At 42.8% G+C, this 15,093-nt stretch overlaps 2 protein-coding genes across 3 annotated transcripts in view; one reads left to right on the top strand and one right to left on the bottom strand.

The window, feature by feature from the left end:
• On the top strand, positions 1-7,719 carry tmem160 (transmembrane protein 160). The gene is made up of 4 exons (XM_005915779.2): positions 1-321; positions 518-542; positions 5,561-5,653; positions 6,382-7,719. Exons 1-4 carry the CDS (start codon positions 100-102, stop codon positions 6,696-6,698), a joined length of 657 nt encoding a protein of 218 aa, XP_005915841.1. The 5' UTR covers positions 1-99; the 3' UTR covers positions 6,699-7,719.
• A 2,675-nt stretch (positions 7,720-10,394) lies between these two features.
• npas1 (neuronal PAS domain protein 1) overlaps positions 10,395-15,093 on the bottom strand; it is a 40,742-nt gene continuing 36,043 nt past the window's right edge. For both annotated transcript variants that reach the window (XM_005915777.3, XM_005915778.3), the window contains exons 11-12: positions 13,850-13,962; positions 10,395-13,755 (exon numbers count right to left, since the gene is read on the bottom strand). In XM_005915777.3, the coding sequence (XP_005915839.1) occupies positions 12,653-13,755; positions 13,850-13,962 (1,216 nt within the window). In that variant the 3' untranslated portion in view covers positions 10,395-12,652. The remainder of the gene's footprint in view (positions 13,756-13,849; positions 13,963-15,093) is intronic.

Raw genomic sequence — 15,093 nt, 5'->3', positions numbered from 1 at the left:
CCTGAGACTCTTCCGGGTTGAGGGTTCACAGGGCATGCGGAGGTCGTGTTGTGCTTTTTCTTTCGGCTCATACTTTAGCTAGCAGTGGTTAGTGATGTAATGGCTTTCTTGACTTTGTTCATGAGAAGGCAGCTGCCGCAGGCCGTGTGTCACTACGCCCGGCTGGTGAAGCAGGTCCGGCCGCCGGCCGCCGGTGCCACGCTGCGGAGACTGCACGGCTCAGCCCGGCAGCGGGTCGCGGATAAGGGGCCGTGGGGGAAGAGCCGGGGGCCGGAGCAGCAGCAGTACCAGCTCACAGACCTCGACAAAGCCGACGCTTTGGTGAGTTTAGTCCTAATGATGCAGTAGTTGTGTTACAGCCAGTAGTGAGCTTTGTGTAATTTTAATGGCAGAGCCGCTTTTTCTTTCCTTTTCCCCTTATCTGAAGGAAGTAAGATGGAATTGTTTTGAACGTCGTGAAACTGTAAACAAATGAGGGAGTAAGTTTTGCTAATAGATTTTCTTCTTTTATTTTCAGATGCTGAGAAAGTCCCATGAAACAGGTAACGTTGCTGCTCCACAGTCCCAGTTTTCATACTAACCCTTGTAGGATTTCTGCAGCATGGAGCAAAATGAACTTTTGTATGTTTCTTCTCTGGTCAGTCAGTGTCGGACTCAAAGTGTAATAAGTTATACTTTTATCACGGGTGTGGATGTCGTGTGTGTGTGTGTGTGTGTGTGTGTGTGTGTGTGGGGTTGGGGGGCTTTTAATGATTTCTTTGAACTTTTTTTCGAGGGTGGAATGATTGTACAGCACACATCTTTAATTGCTTTGAAAAACAGGTTTGAATTTATTTAGGATTTTCTTCAGAGTCAGAAGCACATGTACAGCCTCAAATAGAGACAGCCAGTGTCTTTTAGTTTGAAAAGACTAAGAACATTTTACTTCTCATTAGTGATCGTGATTTACTGTAACTGGTAGTTTCTTTTTGACAGCACTCATTGGACAGACCAGTATTTAGAACAATGGAAAAGTCCAAGGAAGGCAGTGAAAATCTAAGGCAAGGCAAGGCAAATGTATTTGTATAGCACAATTCAACAACAAGGTGATTCAAAGTGCTTTACAGAGACATTAGAAACCAAAACAAATAAAAAGCATGATTTAAAATTGATTAAAACAAGCAAACAAACAAACTAACTAAACACACACATTTCACACCTGTTCGCGCGATCTGAACCCTTATCGTAAGGGGAGCTACCAGTCTTTCTGTGGACGAGCTACTTTCTATTTTAAATTCCCTGAATTTAAAATACTCTCTAGACCCAGTCTAGACCCAGCTAGACTAAGAAGAAGTCTTGTAGATGTACACATCTACAAGACTTGTACACAAGTCAGGAAAGTCTCTTGAAGTCATTTCTAAAGAACTGCAGATTCCAGGATCGAACAATTGTCCGTAGGCACAGGTTATTCAGATCTGTCACCACTTTGTCAAACTTTGGATGAAGACCTAAAGAAGACCCTCATCCTCACATGAGAGACAACTGGTTAAGATGTTTAGGAACAACCCAGGAACCAAAGAGGTTCAGGTCTGCATGAACTAGAAACTGCCAGAAGACCCGTTTCACCTGACCATGGGCTGAGAGGATGCTGACCAAGAAAGCAGCCACTGCTCCAAAATAACCACCTTCAAGCTTGACTGAAATTTGGAGCTGCCCACATGGACAAACCAAATGCCTTTTGGGGAAAAGTTTTATAGCCAGGGGCTTCTGGAATGGCCTTCCAGAAGCCCCGACCTCAACTCTACTGAAAATTTGTGGACTACGCTTAAAAGCCAGGTCTGTGCCAGGGCACATAGCAATCCTATCAAGAAAAGTGGTAAAATATCCATGAAGAATTATGCAAGAAACCTGCTGGTGGCAAGCAAATGCATCTATTAAGAGACATTTAACCAAATATTTGTGAGTATACATGTATCTACTTGATACGATACGATACGATAGAACTTTACGAGTACTTTGAGTACTTTGAGAACTTTTGAGTCTATTGGTATAGTTTTGACTCTGTGTGGATATAAAAAAATCCTAAATACATACAATTTGTGCACCCAGTTTTTGTTTTTTTTAACGTTATTAAAAATGTGTGCTGTAAAATCATTCCACCGCAGAAAAAGAACAGTTCAGAGAAATAAGTAAAAGCCCCAACATTGCAGTGACATTCATGCATATGATGAGTGTATGTACTGCAATACTTTAAGGTTCATTTGTAGTCATGTTCAGAGATTGAGCATAGCAAAGCAGTTCAGCTGCTGCAGGACGGGGCTCAAACAACACAAAACATCTTCCCGAAATCCAACCTGTATCTACAGTGGCACCTGAAAAATGTCTTGCACGAATAATCTTTAGAAGAGAGTTAAAATATAGGCTGGTAGGTCAGTATGTTCTCCAGTATATGGTTAGTATTTAACAGAGATTACATTTAAGTTGAAACAATTAACTGGCAAATCAAAAATGCATGTAATAATTAAAGTGGACATTTCTAATGCTTACATCTGGCTAATTACAAAAAAAGAAGAACATCTTTAATTTCCTTTTTGTCCCTTTAAGCCAGCTTTCTTTCGTACTTTCGTGCTCTGTGCAGACAGAAAGTTTGGAGGCTGCAGGTGGGTCGAGCTGCTGTGCTCTTCATGCAGAGGTCAGACTAGAAAACTGACTGAAACCAAGCCTTTAGAGCAGTATACACAGGCACAATACAGTGACCTTAATACTTGAAATTTTGGCCGTGTTAAACATGAACCTCCACTGTCACAAGAGACAGTGCACATGGAGCGCAGGTATTTTCAGCTGCTCCCTTATTTCCCAAGAGGTCGCCACAGAGGATGGATCTGCATATTTGATTTGGCACAGATTTTACACCAAATGTTCTTCTTCCTGCAACTTTATCCAGACTAGGAGTACACTAGCTTGTGAATTCCATTGGGGCTTCGTTTGTGTTTGCTCCAAGTTCAAACCCTTCACGTCTTAGGCAAACATGTTTATAACCTTGGAGCCACAACAGCTTACAGGTCTGTGAAAAACTATGTACACTCTCTGATTCAGGAGCTTATAGGAAAACTTTAAGGAATCACCATCTGTGTGACTTTATCAGTCTCTCACATCACTGGAGGAATTTTGGTTTACTCGCCTTTACAGTGTTACTTGAGTAAATTCAAGTTTACAGGCATTCGTTTATGTACAGCTCTCTTTTTCCCAGCACAGGTCCAATCAGGTTGAGGTCTGGCTTTCTTTTTTTTGCCTTTTTGGTTTTAAAGTTGTATATTTTCTGCTGTGCCTGGGATAATTGTCCTCTCCTTCAGATGTTAGGCGGGTGGGAGCATTTAACATGCTAACCGAGGCCTGTAGAGTCTGGCATATGTAGCACTTGGGTTTTTGCATTTGCTCAGAATAAATCTGTTCACTGCTGTAAAGATTATGGCATCGTGTTTACACACGCCTGAACGCTCCACACCAGCAAACTGCCTAAACCTCTGCTTTTAAAGGTGTGCACATATTTGCTGGTGATCAGTTAAGTGCATTTGATTAGCAGCACCTGGCTGCTGCTTGCGCTCTTAATTCTCGTGGCGGTAATAAGGATGTGCTCATTTTTTTCTGAGGCCCTGGAAATGCTCTTTTCCACATGAATGTATACAGAGCATGTGACACAGTCAAAGGAAAATGCATAACCGGTCCACTTCTAAGCCTGGTGACATTATGCAGTATGTCAGTTAGGGCTGCCACGATTAGTCGACTAGTCACGATTACGTCGACTATCAAAATCGTCGACGACTGATTTAATAGTCGACGCGTCGTTTGAAGCTTTGTAAGATCACAAAAGACGCAGGAATAAGTAGCAGGATTTAAGAGTGTAATAACGGACTGAAACAGAAGATGGCAGCACTGCATGTACAAGGATGCCAGCTGCCGTTAAACCCCGAAGAAGAAGAAGCAGCTGTGTCCCAGAATTCATAGCGCGGCCCAGCTCAGTTTCCAACAATGGCGGCAGCTAGTTAGTTTTAATATTACTCTTATTATTCTTTCTGGGTCACAAAATAAACGTTTAACATATTTTCAGGCGAGAATGTAGCTGTGTAAACCTCAAATATCTGCTCAGTTTATCAGGACACCACATATTTTCAAAAGCGCTCCGACGTTTTCGGAGACGTCTGTTACCCACTAGCTCGATAGCTAGCCGGGGGCAAGGCTCACTAGAGCCGTGAGAACACCGGACTCCCGGCAAATCGTTTTCAAACCCACCGCCGTCTTTCGCTACTCAGGTTAAACATGATATATAAGTCACTTAGATAACTTAAAATGTTATTGTTTGGCTTTTTTTAGTATTTTATTTGTTCCTGAGTAAATCGGTTTGGCTGAGATTAAAGTTATAGTTTTTACACAGCTGAATAAACGTCAAGCAGACAGCTGATTATCAGAAGTGTGAGATGCTCGAGAATATACTCCAGTGTCCCGTTATATTATAGATAGCAAGGAGTTTATTAAACTTCACCGAAACAATCTGACAATCATCTTGTCTTTATTTTTAGTTAGCACATATCTTAAACACTTAAAGCTTTAAGCTAATGATAGTTATATAAGAGCAGATGCATTATTATTATGCATCTGCTCTTATATACGTAAAACGTATGCTTTAAGCTGTACGTTTTACCTCCAATGGATGCATGATCTGATTAGTCGACTAATCGCAAAAATAATCGGTGACTAGTCGACTATCAAAATAATCGTTTGCCCTAATGTCAGTGCAGTCATGTCCTTGCTTATGAGAATCCACTAAGTTAAAATAATTGTCACTATACCGAGTCTAAATACAACAGTCCTGTAATACACCCGGGCTTCATTAAGTGCTGATTCAGCTTCAGTTTGTGTTCCTTTTAAACTGCATGGCTCTATACTTTATTACATTTCTGTTATTTTGTTTATATCTGCACACAGCAGCTCATTAGCACCCCAAACTACACCCTACAAAATTATCATATAGTTGAATCAGCACCTCTCTGAACAGTTAGAGCATCGTATCCTTCATGGGGTTTGGGTTTACTGCATGTCTGGTGTATGAGACCTCATTAGTTGTCACACTTCCGTTAAGAATTTGGTGTCCTTATTAAATTAGTCTTTGTTTATGCCCCCTGCTCACACACACAGTTTGTTTGCTTTGTCCGGTTTCACCTCATGTCAGGACTCAGTGTGTTTTTTGCAAACTGTGTTTGGTTCCTGCTGTAAGGAAGAGCTGCGAGGACGTCCATCTCTTCTGTCTCCACTGTGGGACAGAACTCAAGTTTAAACCAAGAGTTAAAAGCATTTGTTTCTGAATATTAAGTTATTATAATCTGAGCAAGCCACCATTTTTATCACAAATATGTTGTTTAAACATCATTTTCTTTTTTTAAACATCAGGATCTGGTGTCGTTAAACTGATGCAGATTAAAGGGCAGTAATTAGGCTGTGGTATGCAGCTACAGTAAACAGCATGATTGATTTTGGTTATCTGTAACGTGTCAGTTGTTTATTTCTGCCTTTGATCATTCTGCAGGCTTCCTCTCGTGGTTCAGGAACGGTCTGCTGGCGACCGGGATCGGAGTCATCGCATTCGTCCAAAGCGATGTGGGACGAGAAGCAGGATATGGTACGGGAAAGTTATATGTGCAGAAGAGCTGAAAACCAGACAATTTAAGCCTAAGCCTGTTTGTAAAATACGCTTAAAATTTAAATAAAGTAACAAACGGTCGATGCAGCTCTAAATTTAAGATCAAGAGGATTTTTAAACTCTGTTTCTCTCTAGGAGATATTTTTTATCTAAAAATGTAAACATACGTCTGCTGTTTTTGTGAAGTAGAAAACTTTGTAATGGGCACTTGCTGCACTTTTAATATGAATAATTTCACAAGGATTCCTGCAATTGACTTGAAACAGAGTCAAAATCCTTGATATCTTGTTGTAACCAACATCATCATTACCTGACACGTGAGATTAGGCCCTTAAAATTTTATTAAAGAAGACCTTCATGGAATCAATATTAATTGACAGCTGATGGGCATGAATATTTGAAAACTGTCTGAAAACAAAACTTTCGAGCCACAGCAGTAAATCGAAGGAACGCGGTATTATTTATGTCAAAATAAAAGCTGCTGACCTACTTGATGTATTCTCAATGCTAAATCACGGGAACGGTTTGTATAACTTCTGAAATAAGTTTGATGCCAGAAAATCTTCCACTTAATCTTTTATTTTAATCTAAATAATTAAAAGGAAAAGTCGATTCAACCTGCCTCCATGCCAGCTTTAATTACAGTGACTTATGAGGAAATTAATTGGGTTTCTACAATAATACCATGTCAATCTGTTTTTCCTCAGCCTTCTTTATCCTGGGAGGTGTGTGCGTGTCGTTTGGCGGTGCCTCGTATATTGGCAGCCTCTTTGCCTTGCGGAGGATGATGCTGCTGTCTGTGCCAGCACTGCTGTTCCAAGGAGCCGTGGTGGGCAGCGTCGCCCTCTTCTGGCTCTGCGCTGTATCGCTCTACATCGGACGATTAGAGGTGGAGATCATCCACGAGGGAGAGGAGGGAGAGGATGAAGAGGAGTGCCGAGAGTGCCGGGAGAGGCGCGAACACCGGGGTTACCGTGGCCCCCGCGACAGTGAGGACAGTGACGGCAAGGGGCAAAACAAGTAGAGGTCTTCCAGGAATGCAGAGTGGAAAGCTGTGCATGTGTGCTGCTCCAATTCAGGGTTTCCCTTGTTTGTATGTGTGTGGATTTTGTGTACATGTGCGTGTATAAGCAGCCTACATATGCAGGCCGTGTGTGAGTCTGTAGATACGATCTTATTATCTGTTGTTATCAAGATGAATATTAATGTGGGGAAAGACTTTTAAGACCTTTTTGAAAACTGGTCGAAGAAATTTGTGAAACATGCTGGTAATTGGGTAGTTTAACTACCTTCGAAAATAAATCAACATTTTGTAAGTTTTGTTATAACTACATGTAGCCAGAGCTGAGTCTCTTACGTCATCAGTCTGAATTGTTTTCTTTTTCTTTTTACATTCTGCAAAGACTCGCCGAGAACGCCACGTTATTTCTTCAAGTTCACTCTTTGCTGCCCTATATCATTTTAATCCTCATTCACAGCCAACTGTTGTTGGGTGCTGTTTGTCTTATTCAGTATAATTAACTGTGAATGACTACTTGAAGTTTTCTTGAAAGCGTGGAACTAAAACAAGCTGGATGTGATAAACTGCGAGACCTACGAGGAGGACTGCGGAGTGTGTGTTTCAGGTCTGTAACTTTGTTTTGATCAAAAATCTCTGAGGGCTTTTAATTTGTTTTTTTCCAGCTTTTTTTTTTTTTTCTTTTTTCATTATTATTTTGTTTTCGAAGGGTAATAGCACTTCTGTCGCTTTAGTTTGAAACTTTAGTAACTACAGTTTTAGAAGCAAAGCCTATTTTTCCACAGGCTTTCCTGTGATTATTTACACACACTCTGTATTGCTGTAGCCATGTTTCTGAGTGAATTCCACACTATAATCACTATGATTGCTTATTTAATGGATGTGAAGGGTTGTTGATCATTAAAGAGTTTGAATGCAGATGTGGAGATGGGGTTCAACATTGTTTACTTTTTTTTTTAATGCACGACTTCCTGTGCACTCTACTGTATATACAGTAATAAAGCAAGAAGAAATCTGTCGAGTTACATCAGTGCGTATTCTTTAATGACCCATCGAATGAGACCTCAGATATGTTTGTTGTTGGTGTTTTTGACCGAACTCTACGGAGAGTTTCATAATAGACGGATTATCTCATAAAATGTGATGAAACTGATCAATTATAAATCCCCCGAAGGGCATGTTCTCAGTGACTTCAGGATTAACAGCTGGGGCCATTTAAAAAAATCACTAATATGGAGAGCACACACATACTGTGAATAAATACTTGCGGACATACATGAGAAGGGGAGATGTGTAAACATCTCTCTCCTGCATCTTAAGAAATCAAAAACCTTCAGCTGAAGCAAATTATCAAACCACATAAATCTCAACGTGTATATTGCTTTTTAATTTTTTTTTTTTGGTTCATGCAGACAGCGCCCAGTATAATGTATACGTGCTGTCAGAGTTTGTAGTTAAGGCTCCCTGCAGCAGGAGTCAAAAGATGTAAAAACTGTCCGTGCACACATAGACGTCTATTCATGCTGTACATGAATAATTTTTATAACGAGCTGCTCATCGGCGAGCATGTGTGAATATCTGAACTCAAACGGGCAGCATGTGGTTGTGTGTGTGGTTGTGTGTGTGGTGGGGGGTGTTAGTCATGGGGGGGCTTTGTCTGTGATTACTATCTCTGACTGGGTTAGGGCGAAGGTCTGTGATATCTCCCAGCTATCGACACACAGTGTTGCTGTTGAGACTCACCTCGGAGTCACCCTCTCCTCCTCTCCTCTCCTTCTTCACTCCGGCTGTCCTCTCCTTCCCTCCCACCTCTCCTTTGCAGATTCCCATGGCGTTTTGGAGCAGTTGTGTTTCACATGCAGGGTGCGAATAGGCTAGATGGCTACTGCAGCAGTGTGACGAACACACACACACACACACACACACACACACACCCACACACACACACACACACACACACAACCACCTCCTCCTCCCTGAGCCCCTTTCAGCTCTCTTCCTCAGATCCTCTTCTACCCTTTCACCCTCAAGTCCTTTCTTTCTGGTCTCCTCCTCACGTTCCCTACTCCTCCCCTCCCACCTCTTCTCCGTTTTGCTCCTCCGTGGCTGCATCTGACTGCACAGGTCTGTTTGGCATGCAGGAGGCTCCTGAGGCCTGGCGCGTCTAAAGGGCAGTGCGCCCAGAGGCAGGAGACGCGCCCTCACTGATAAACACCATCTACGCCAGACCCAGAGCAGCTATAGGAACCATAACGCCAGCACAACATACCCCAAAGTCCAGGTCTGGCCTCATACATCTCCAAACCTCAGCTTCACATCTACGCTCTCAGCATCGAAAGTTGGAGTCTTAACCTCTGCTTATTTTGAGCGCCGAGTGCTCATCTGCTTTCAGGTGTTAAATGCCATGCGTACGGATCAAAGGATCTGCCTCAAGAACTGCATTAAGTATGGATTGGCCTTCTCCTGGCTGAGAGGAGAAAGGGGTGATTGTTGGGAAACAATGACAAAGATGAAAATCATAGAGGTAGAAAAGAATCAGGGAAAAAGAGCCTGAGAAATGTAGTGAGCCCATGTCAGATGGAAACTGTCTGGCTGTCTCCCTCCGTCCTTCACGCTATTATTCCTTTCCATATTTGTACTTTTTTTTTTCAAATCCATTTACATGTGGTAAGGTATTTCCCCAAGGAGCACGACTCTAATTCAAGGGGTAAGATAAGCCATCAAAGTTAGTGACAGAGAGGGCGTACGGGTGGCTCAGTGACAGGCTGAGAAGAAGACAGTCAGGAGAAATGCCACCGCCACACACACACACACACACACACACACACACACACACACACACACACACACACACACAAATAACCCACGGTGATTGATTTAATCTGCAGAAGCCGCACCTTTACTTCCCTCTATAAAGATGTTACTCCATAGAAAAGAAGAGATAAAGAAGAAAGGTTATTTTGTAACTCAATTCACGGCACATCAGCACACACGCACACACACACACACCCACTTATACAGTACATATGGTTTTGCACGTACAATGGCATTTTCTCCCCAACAACTGCTCTTGTTTAGTATGCGCTTCCTTTGGTCTTGAGGAGGAATGATCCTCACTCTAATGAACTAGGGCCTGCCACTTGAATGTAAAACAGGATTTAACCCGTCTTCAATGTCAGAGCCCCTCCCTGGGGCTGCTTCAGACAACACACACAAATTCACGGAAATGCACGCACACACACACACAGACAGACATGCAAGCAAACGGCCAATGTACACACACACGTGGTAATGCATGAACACCTATAAGTGAGAGACTCTGCGCTTCTGGGTTTATTTCAAAGCAACTAACACTCAAGTGATGTCTAGTCTGACCTGCATCTATCTATCTATCTATCTATCTATCTATCTATCTATCTATCTATCTATCTTCTATCTGTCTGTCTGTCTGTCTGTCTGTCTGTCTGTCTGTCTATCGTCTGTCTGTCTGTCTGTCTGTCTGTCTTCTAAGTACTCAGAATATGCATGTTAAATGAAAAGAATTAACAAATGTGAGTGCAGAAAAAATTCTATTTAAATCACATGAAATCTCAAGGAGCTATATGTAGAAATCGAAAGCATCAACACATTTAAAAATTCAGATATCACAACTGCTTACTCTCCACGCCTGCAAAAGCAAGAAAGAAACAACCGACATTGAGTTGTGCTCCTCTACTGGAATATTTTATTGTTATCATCATCATCATCTGTATCACTGTTATTATTTTTACATTTGTTCATTTTATTTGACGAGTGGGTGGAGTATTCACAAAGATGGGAGAATAATGTTAGATTCACAGTGATGGGCGAGGGGTTAGCCGTTTAATTCAACAACAACAGAAAAACCCAAAAACAAAACAAAATCCAAACTCACTCACACACTTTTAACAGGCGAACACGCCCGCATTCAAACACACACACACACACTTATTATACCAGTAAACACCCGAGCATATGTGCGCTGACACATATTTGTAGTATGGGTGTGTAGCGCGCCCTTTCCCCCGCCCCGTCTTTTTTTTAAACCCCCACCCAGCCCCACCCCGCCTCTGTCAGACGTGACGATATGAGCGGTTCCATAAAGCGAACCCTCAGATCAGGCTGTCGATCATAATCTCAATTTAGAAGAAGGAAAAAGAAAATAGTGCCAGAAGGCCTGGCTTTCAACAAATTGCTGTATATATAAATTTACATGTATTTGGCTAACATGGCAGATCAGACGACCTTATTACAAAGTGCTAGACTGTTTTTAACGTATCTCTCTCACAGCTTATATCACTGCATATCGTGGTTAAATTTTATTCTTCTCACTTCTTTTTCCTGATGAGTTTGGCCGGGTGAAATTTCCAAATGTTATTATTTATGAATTCTCCTTCTTCTTTATTATTTTAGTTGTGATTTTCTTACACATATATGTATAATTTTGTTTTAGTTGTTTCATTTTTTCCAAGTCAAAAGTGTTTTGTTTTTCCTGAGAGGAGCTCCAATCAATTGCTATGAAACTGAAATTTAAAGTGTTTCATATCCCCACTTTTTAATTTAAAACTTTATCTCCAGTTGACTCGCTTGAACTGAAACCAATATCAGAACAATTCTGTTTTGTTTTATCGACCTCCGACGGTCACATTTTAATGACCACATGTGGTCTTGTTTATTTACCTGCCTTTCTAAATGAGCATTTATATCCCCCACCCCCCACCCCCACTCCACATACCGTGCTCAGGCTATGATATTAGCGGCCGCTCTTGCATTGTTTTCTGTTTTAACAGGATCACACGCCGAACCGTGAAGTGCTTTAGAGTTCACACCAGAACAAATTTCGGTAAGTGCTCAGAAAAAAAAAACCAAAAAAAAAACCATGTTTAAATGATAAAAACACTTCTGTCCAGCACATTTCCCCTCCTAAAGCATTTTCACATTTTTTTTCATCCACTAAAACAGTCGTATTTTAAACAATTTCCCAATCGGTTTCACCTGGTGAAGAAAAACAATATAAACCTAAAAACAAACAAGAATATGGCTTTCATACACAAACACAACTGCAGCATTGTACATTGTCATGATACACTAGAAGTCATAATCAGTTAAACAAATCGCCTTCCTATAATTAAACAATACAAGTAGCTTCCTGTCTGCATTGCATTTCCTTCCCTTATATATAATGGAATGTCTGGGACTACTTTAATCATACTTTTGTCCCAAAAGTGTGCTTTTAGTATGGCTGAATCGATGAATACTTGGATCTTTTTTTCAATATTATTGTTTTATATTATTATTTTAAGTATCGATACAAAACACCAAAAAGCTGTCTCCACCTATTTTAAGTTGAAACCCTATAATCAAACTGTCACCCGGAGCCCACTGAAAGAGATGATTTGTATAATACTGCAATAATAAAAATTTATATTCCAAAGTCATTTTTATTCCTACAGACGAGTGCCCATCTCTTCCTACTGGTTTTAGGGTTAATTGGGTTAATGTGCGGTGACGGACATTGACGGTGAGGATGTGAGCTGAGGGTCGTCATGGTTTTCTCTCTATGTACAATATGGCTTCTCTGAGTGGAAGAGACACATAAATCAACACAGTCATCTAGAGAAAGTCACAGAGCAGAGTTCGTTGTTGTCGCGAAGATGAAAAGTCTTGAGGGACAACCAGTCAAAAGTTTCCATGTCCCCGTTTCTCTGAGAGTCACTGTCACTCGTACACAACAGGCTGACATGATAAAATCCTATGGCAGCGGCTTGTCACACACTTTAGATTGCAGTTATTCAACTCATTGTCCAATTAGTAACGTCCTCAGAGGTTTAATCTACTGCCACTTCTGTCTCTCCTGCCCTTTTCAATGTCTCTCTTTCCGTCCTGTCACTCCGCTCTCTCCTTCAGTTTATTTTCTCCTCTCACATCCTCCCCTCTGAGACTCAGTCCTCCTCTGTGCCCGCAGCCCCCCTCAGTCCATTCATACAGAAGGGCAGGCTAGAGGAGAAGGGGCTGTCAGATGGGGAGAAACCACTGAAGGGTGGAAGGCCGGCCAGCCGCTGTAGGTGGGGGAAGAAGGCCGGTGGGGGTCCCTTGTGGTGGTCCGAGCGTAGCTGCAGGCCATCACTGTGTCCTGTGCTGTGGTGGTGGGAAGGGGGGAGCTCAGGTGGAGCGTAGCGGATAGTGCTTGGGGCATAGAGGCTCTGAGGGCCCTGCGGGCCGAGGGCAAGGGGGTGGAAGAGGACCCGGCCCGCTGCACTTCCAGCAGCCAGTCTCTGAAGCAGCTCAAAGTCAGGACCGTTACCTACACCACCACTACCGCCACTGCTCCGGCTGACCACCCCCGCCGACACAGCCCTGTCCTCGCGGGGCAACGGGGAGGACACGGGCATGGCGGGGGACAAAGCTGGGGATGGGGGAGTGAACAAACCCTTCGGTGGAGCTTCGCTGCTGGAAGAGGAGTCCGGGATCGGGGTGGTGGGGCTGTCACCATTGAGGCTGCTGGACGGCGTGTGTGCATGCGAGGGCTGGGGCTGAGTGGTGTGTGTGTGGGAGGTGGAAGTTTGAGTGTGTGATCCCCAGCGCCCCCCGGTGGTCAGGGCTTCATGCTCAGTCTTGATGCCTGGGCTGCCGGGCAGGGGAGATGGAGTCACTACACTTTTCAGCTGCTGGATCACAGCCCGGCCATTGTGCACCCTCCCTCCCCTCTCCCCTCTCGTCGGGGTGTCTCCTCCTCTGCTCTGTTTACCTCCTCCTCCGCTGTCTTCCCGTTTCAATCTGTCGCTGTCGCCTCCCTGGTCCCACTCGGTTTCATCTTCCTCTTCCCCTTCGCTTTCGCTCGCCAGGTCTGAGGAGGCAGAGACACTCTCCTCCGTGTGACGGAGCTCCTCCAGTCTGCGACGGGTTTCGGGAGGTGCGCCCTCCGGGTCAGACCTCAGCAGGCGCTTCCTCCTGTCCTCTGATTGAATGGCCGTGGTGGTGAATTTGTCTCTGCCTTTAGTGTCAGGGTCGCTTTTCCCCACTGAGCTCTTCACAGGTTGCGAGCCTGAGGAGGAAGGAGATTTTTATGACACGATGAGGCACGGGCGAGTGCATCAATGGGACGTCACAGTAAGGTAGCAATGTACGTAGTGTGGTACCTCGGGCCTGTGTGGAGCCATCGGTCGGGGACGAGCTGATTCGAAGTCGCTCTGCTCTTATGCTCTCTGGTAGCTGCAGCAGATCCAGGGGAGTGTCGGGCAGCTCTGTTCGACTGGATGGATAGATGTAAAAAAATGGGAAAAAAGAGAAAGGGAGAGAGTGAAAAGCTGGATGTATACACAAATCATCTACCACTTAAAGCCACTTACACTTAAAAAAAACAGGAATGCCATGCTGATTTAAGTGAATACTTAGAGATGGAAACAACATATAATCAGCCTAATAACTACCTCCAATAGCCAAACTGCCTCACACCCTTCTAACCTCCATCTAACACACACTCACTCCTTCCAACAGCCCTTATCACACATGCACAAACACTGACACATGCAAACAGACACACAGGCAGACCGCACCCCCCGAAACACACGCAGATGCACACACACACACACACACAAATGCTCCACTCAGCAGCCCACCTATACACAGTTAAGCTCAGACAAGGAGGAGGCTGTTGGAGAAGTTAATGAGCTCTTGTAATTACAGCACTAATTAACTAAAACACCATTCAGCCCCAAAATTCTGACATCCATTTGTTGTAATTATATAGCTTCAGTCCAATTAGCATTGAAATTCAGCCTACTCCTCTTGTTTTTGTCTGACTGCTCTGCTGCTATGCGCGCGTTCTGTTGTGTTCTCTCGCGCTCGCTCCGTGGTAAACACACCAAAGCCTTAAACAAAGGTAATACGACACTTAAAAGGTAATTTATATTTAAAAAGAAATCAAGGTGCAAGGTTTTTCAAAATTTTCTTAATCTGATTTGGAGCTTTCTGTAACAGGGTGTCTGCTTATTCAGAATAATAGCGTTAAATAACAATAGAATAATGCATAAAGGAACATTATGCAGGATGAAAAAACCCGAACTGTAAAAGGTATGAAAAAGTGATAACTTTTACTAATTACTATTTAAAATACAAGATAAAATAAACATTTGACTGTCGAATGAGGAACATTTTGAAAGAAAAAGTACGGCTTTTTGAAGCCGCAAATTTTACTGTATGTTGGTCGTGACGCATAGAAACTGTCAGAAACATTAGCAAATTCAAACTAATCTAAAAATCTATTAAAAGAATAAGAAGAATTTAATGATATTTTAGCCAATCTTTCAAGATTTATAATAAAATCAAAAATAACCATTACATTAATTAGGCAGTGGTTTGCTGCTTTGATCTCCTTGTTTCG

The sequence above is a fragment of the Haplochromis burtoni genome, unplaced genomic scaffold, assembly GCF_018398535.1.
Source record: "Haplochromis burtoni strain Fernald_Lab_line unplaced genomic scaffold, NCSU_Asbu1 Contig_15, whole genome shotgun sequence".
Classification (NCBI taxonomy): Eukaryota; Metazoa; Chordata; class Actinopteri; order Cichliformes; family Cichlidae; genus Haplochromis; species Haplochromis burtoni.
Note: the sequence above shows the minus strand (reverse complement) of the source record. Positions and strands in the feature narration are given on the sequence as shown.

Coding starts and splice junctions, on each gene's coding strand:
- tmem160 (XM_005915779.2), top strand. CDS start 100: ATGGCTTTCTTGACTTTGTTCATGAGAAGGCAGCTGCCGCAGGCCGTG. Junction 543..5,560: donor GAGAAAGTCCCATGAAACAG/GTAACGTTGCTG, acceptor ATCATTCTGCAG/GCTTCCTCTCGTGGTTCAGG. Junction 5,654..6,381: donor GGGACGAGAAGCAGGATATG/GTACGGGAAAGT, acceptor GTTTTTCCTCAG/CCTTCTTTATCCTGGGAGGT.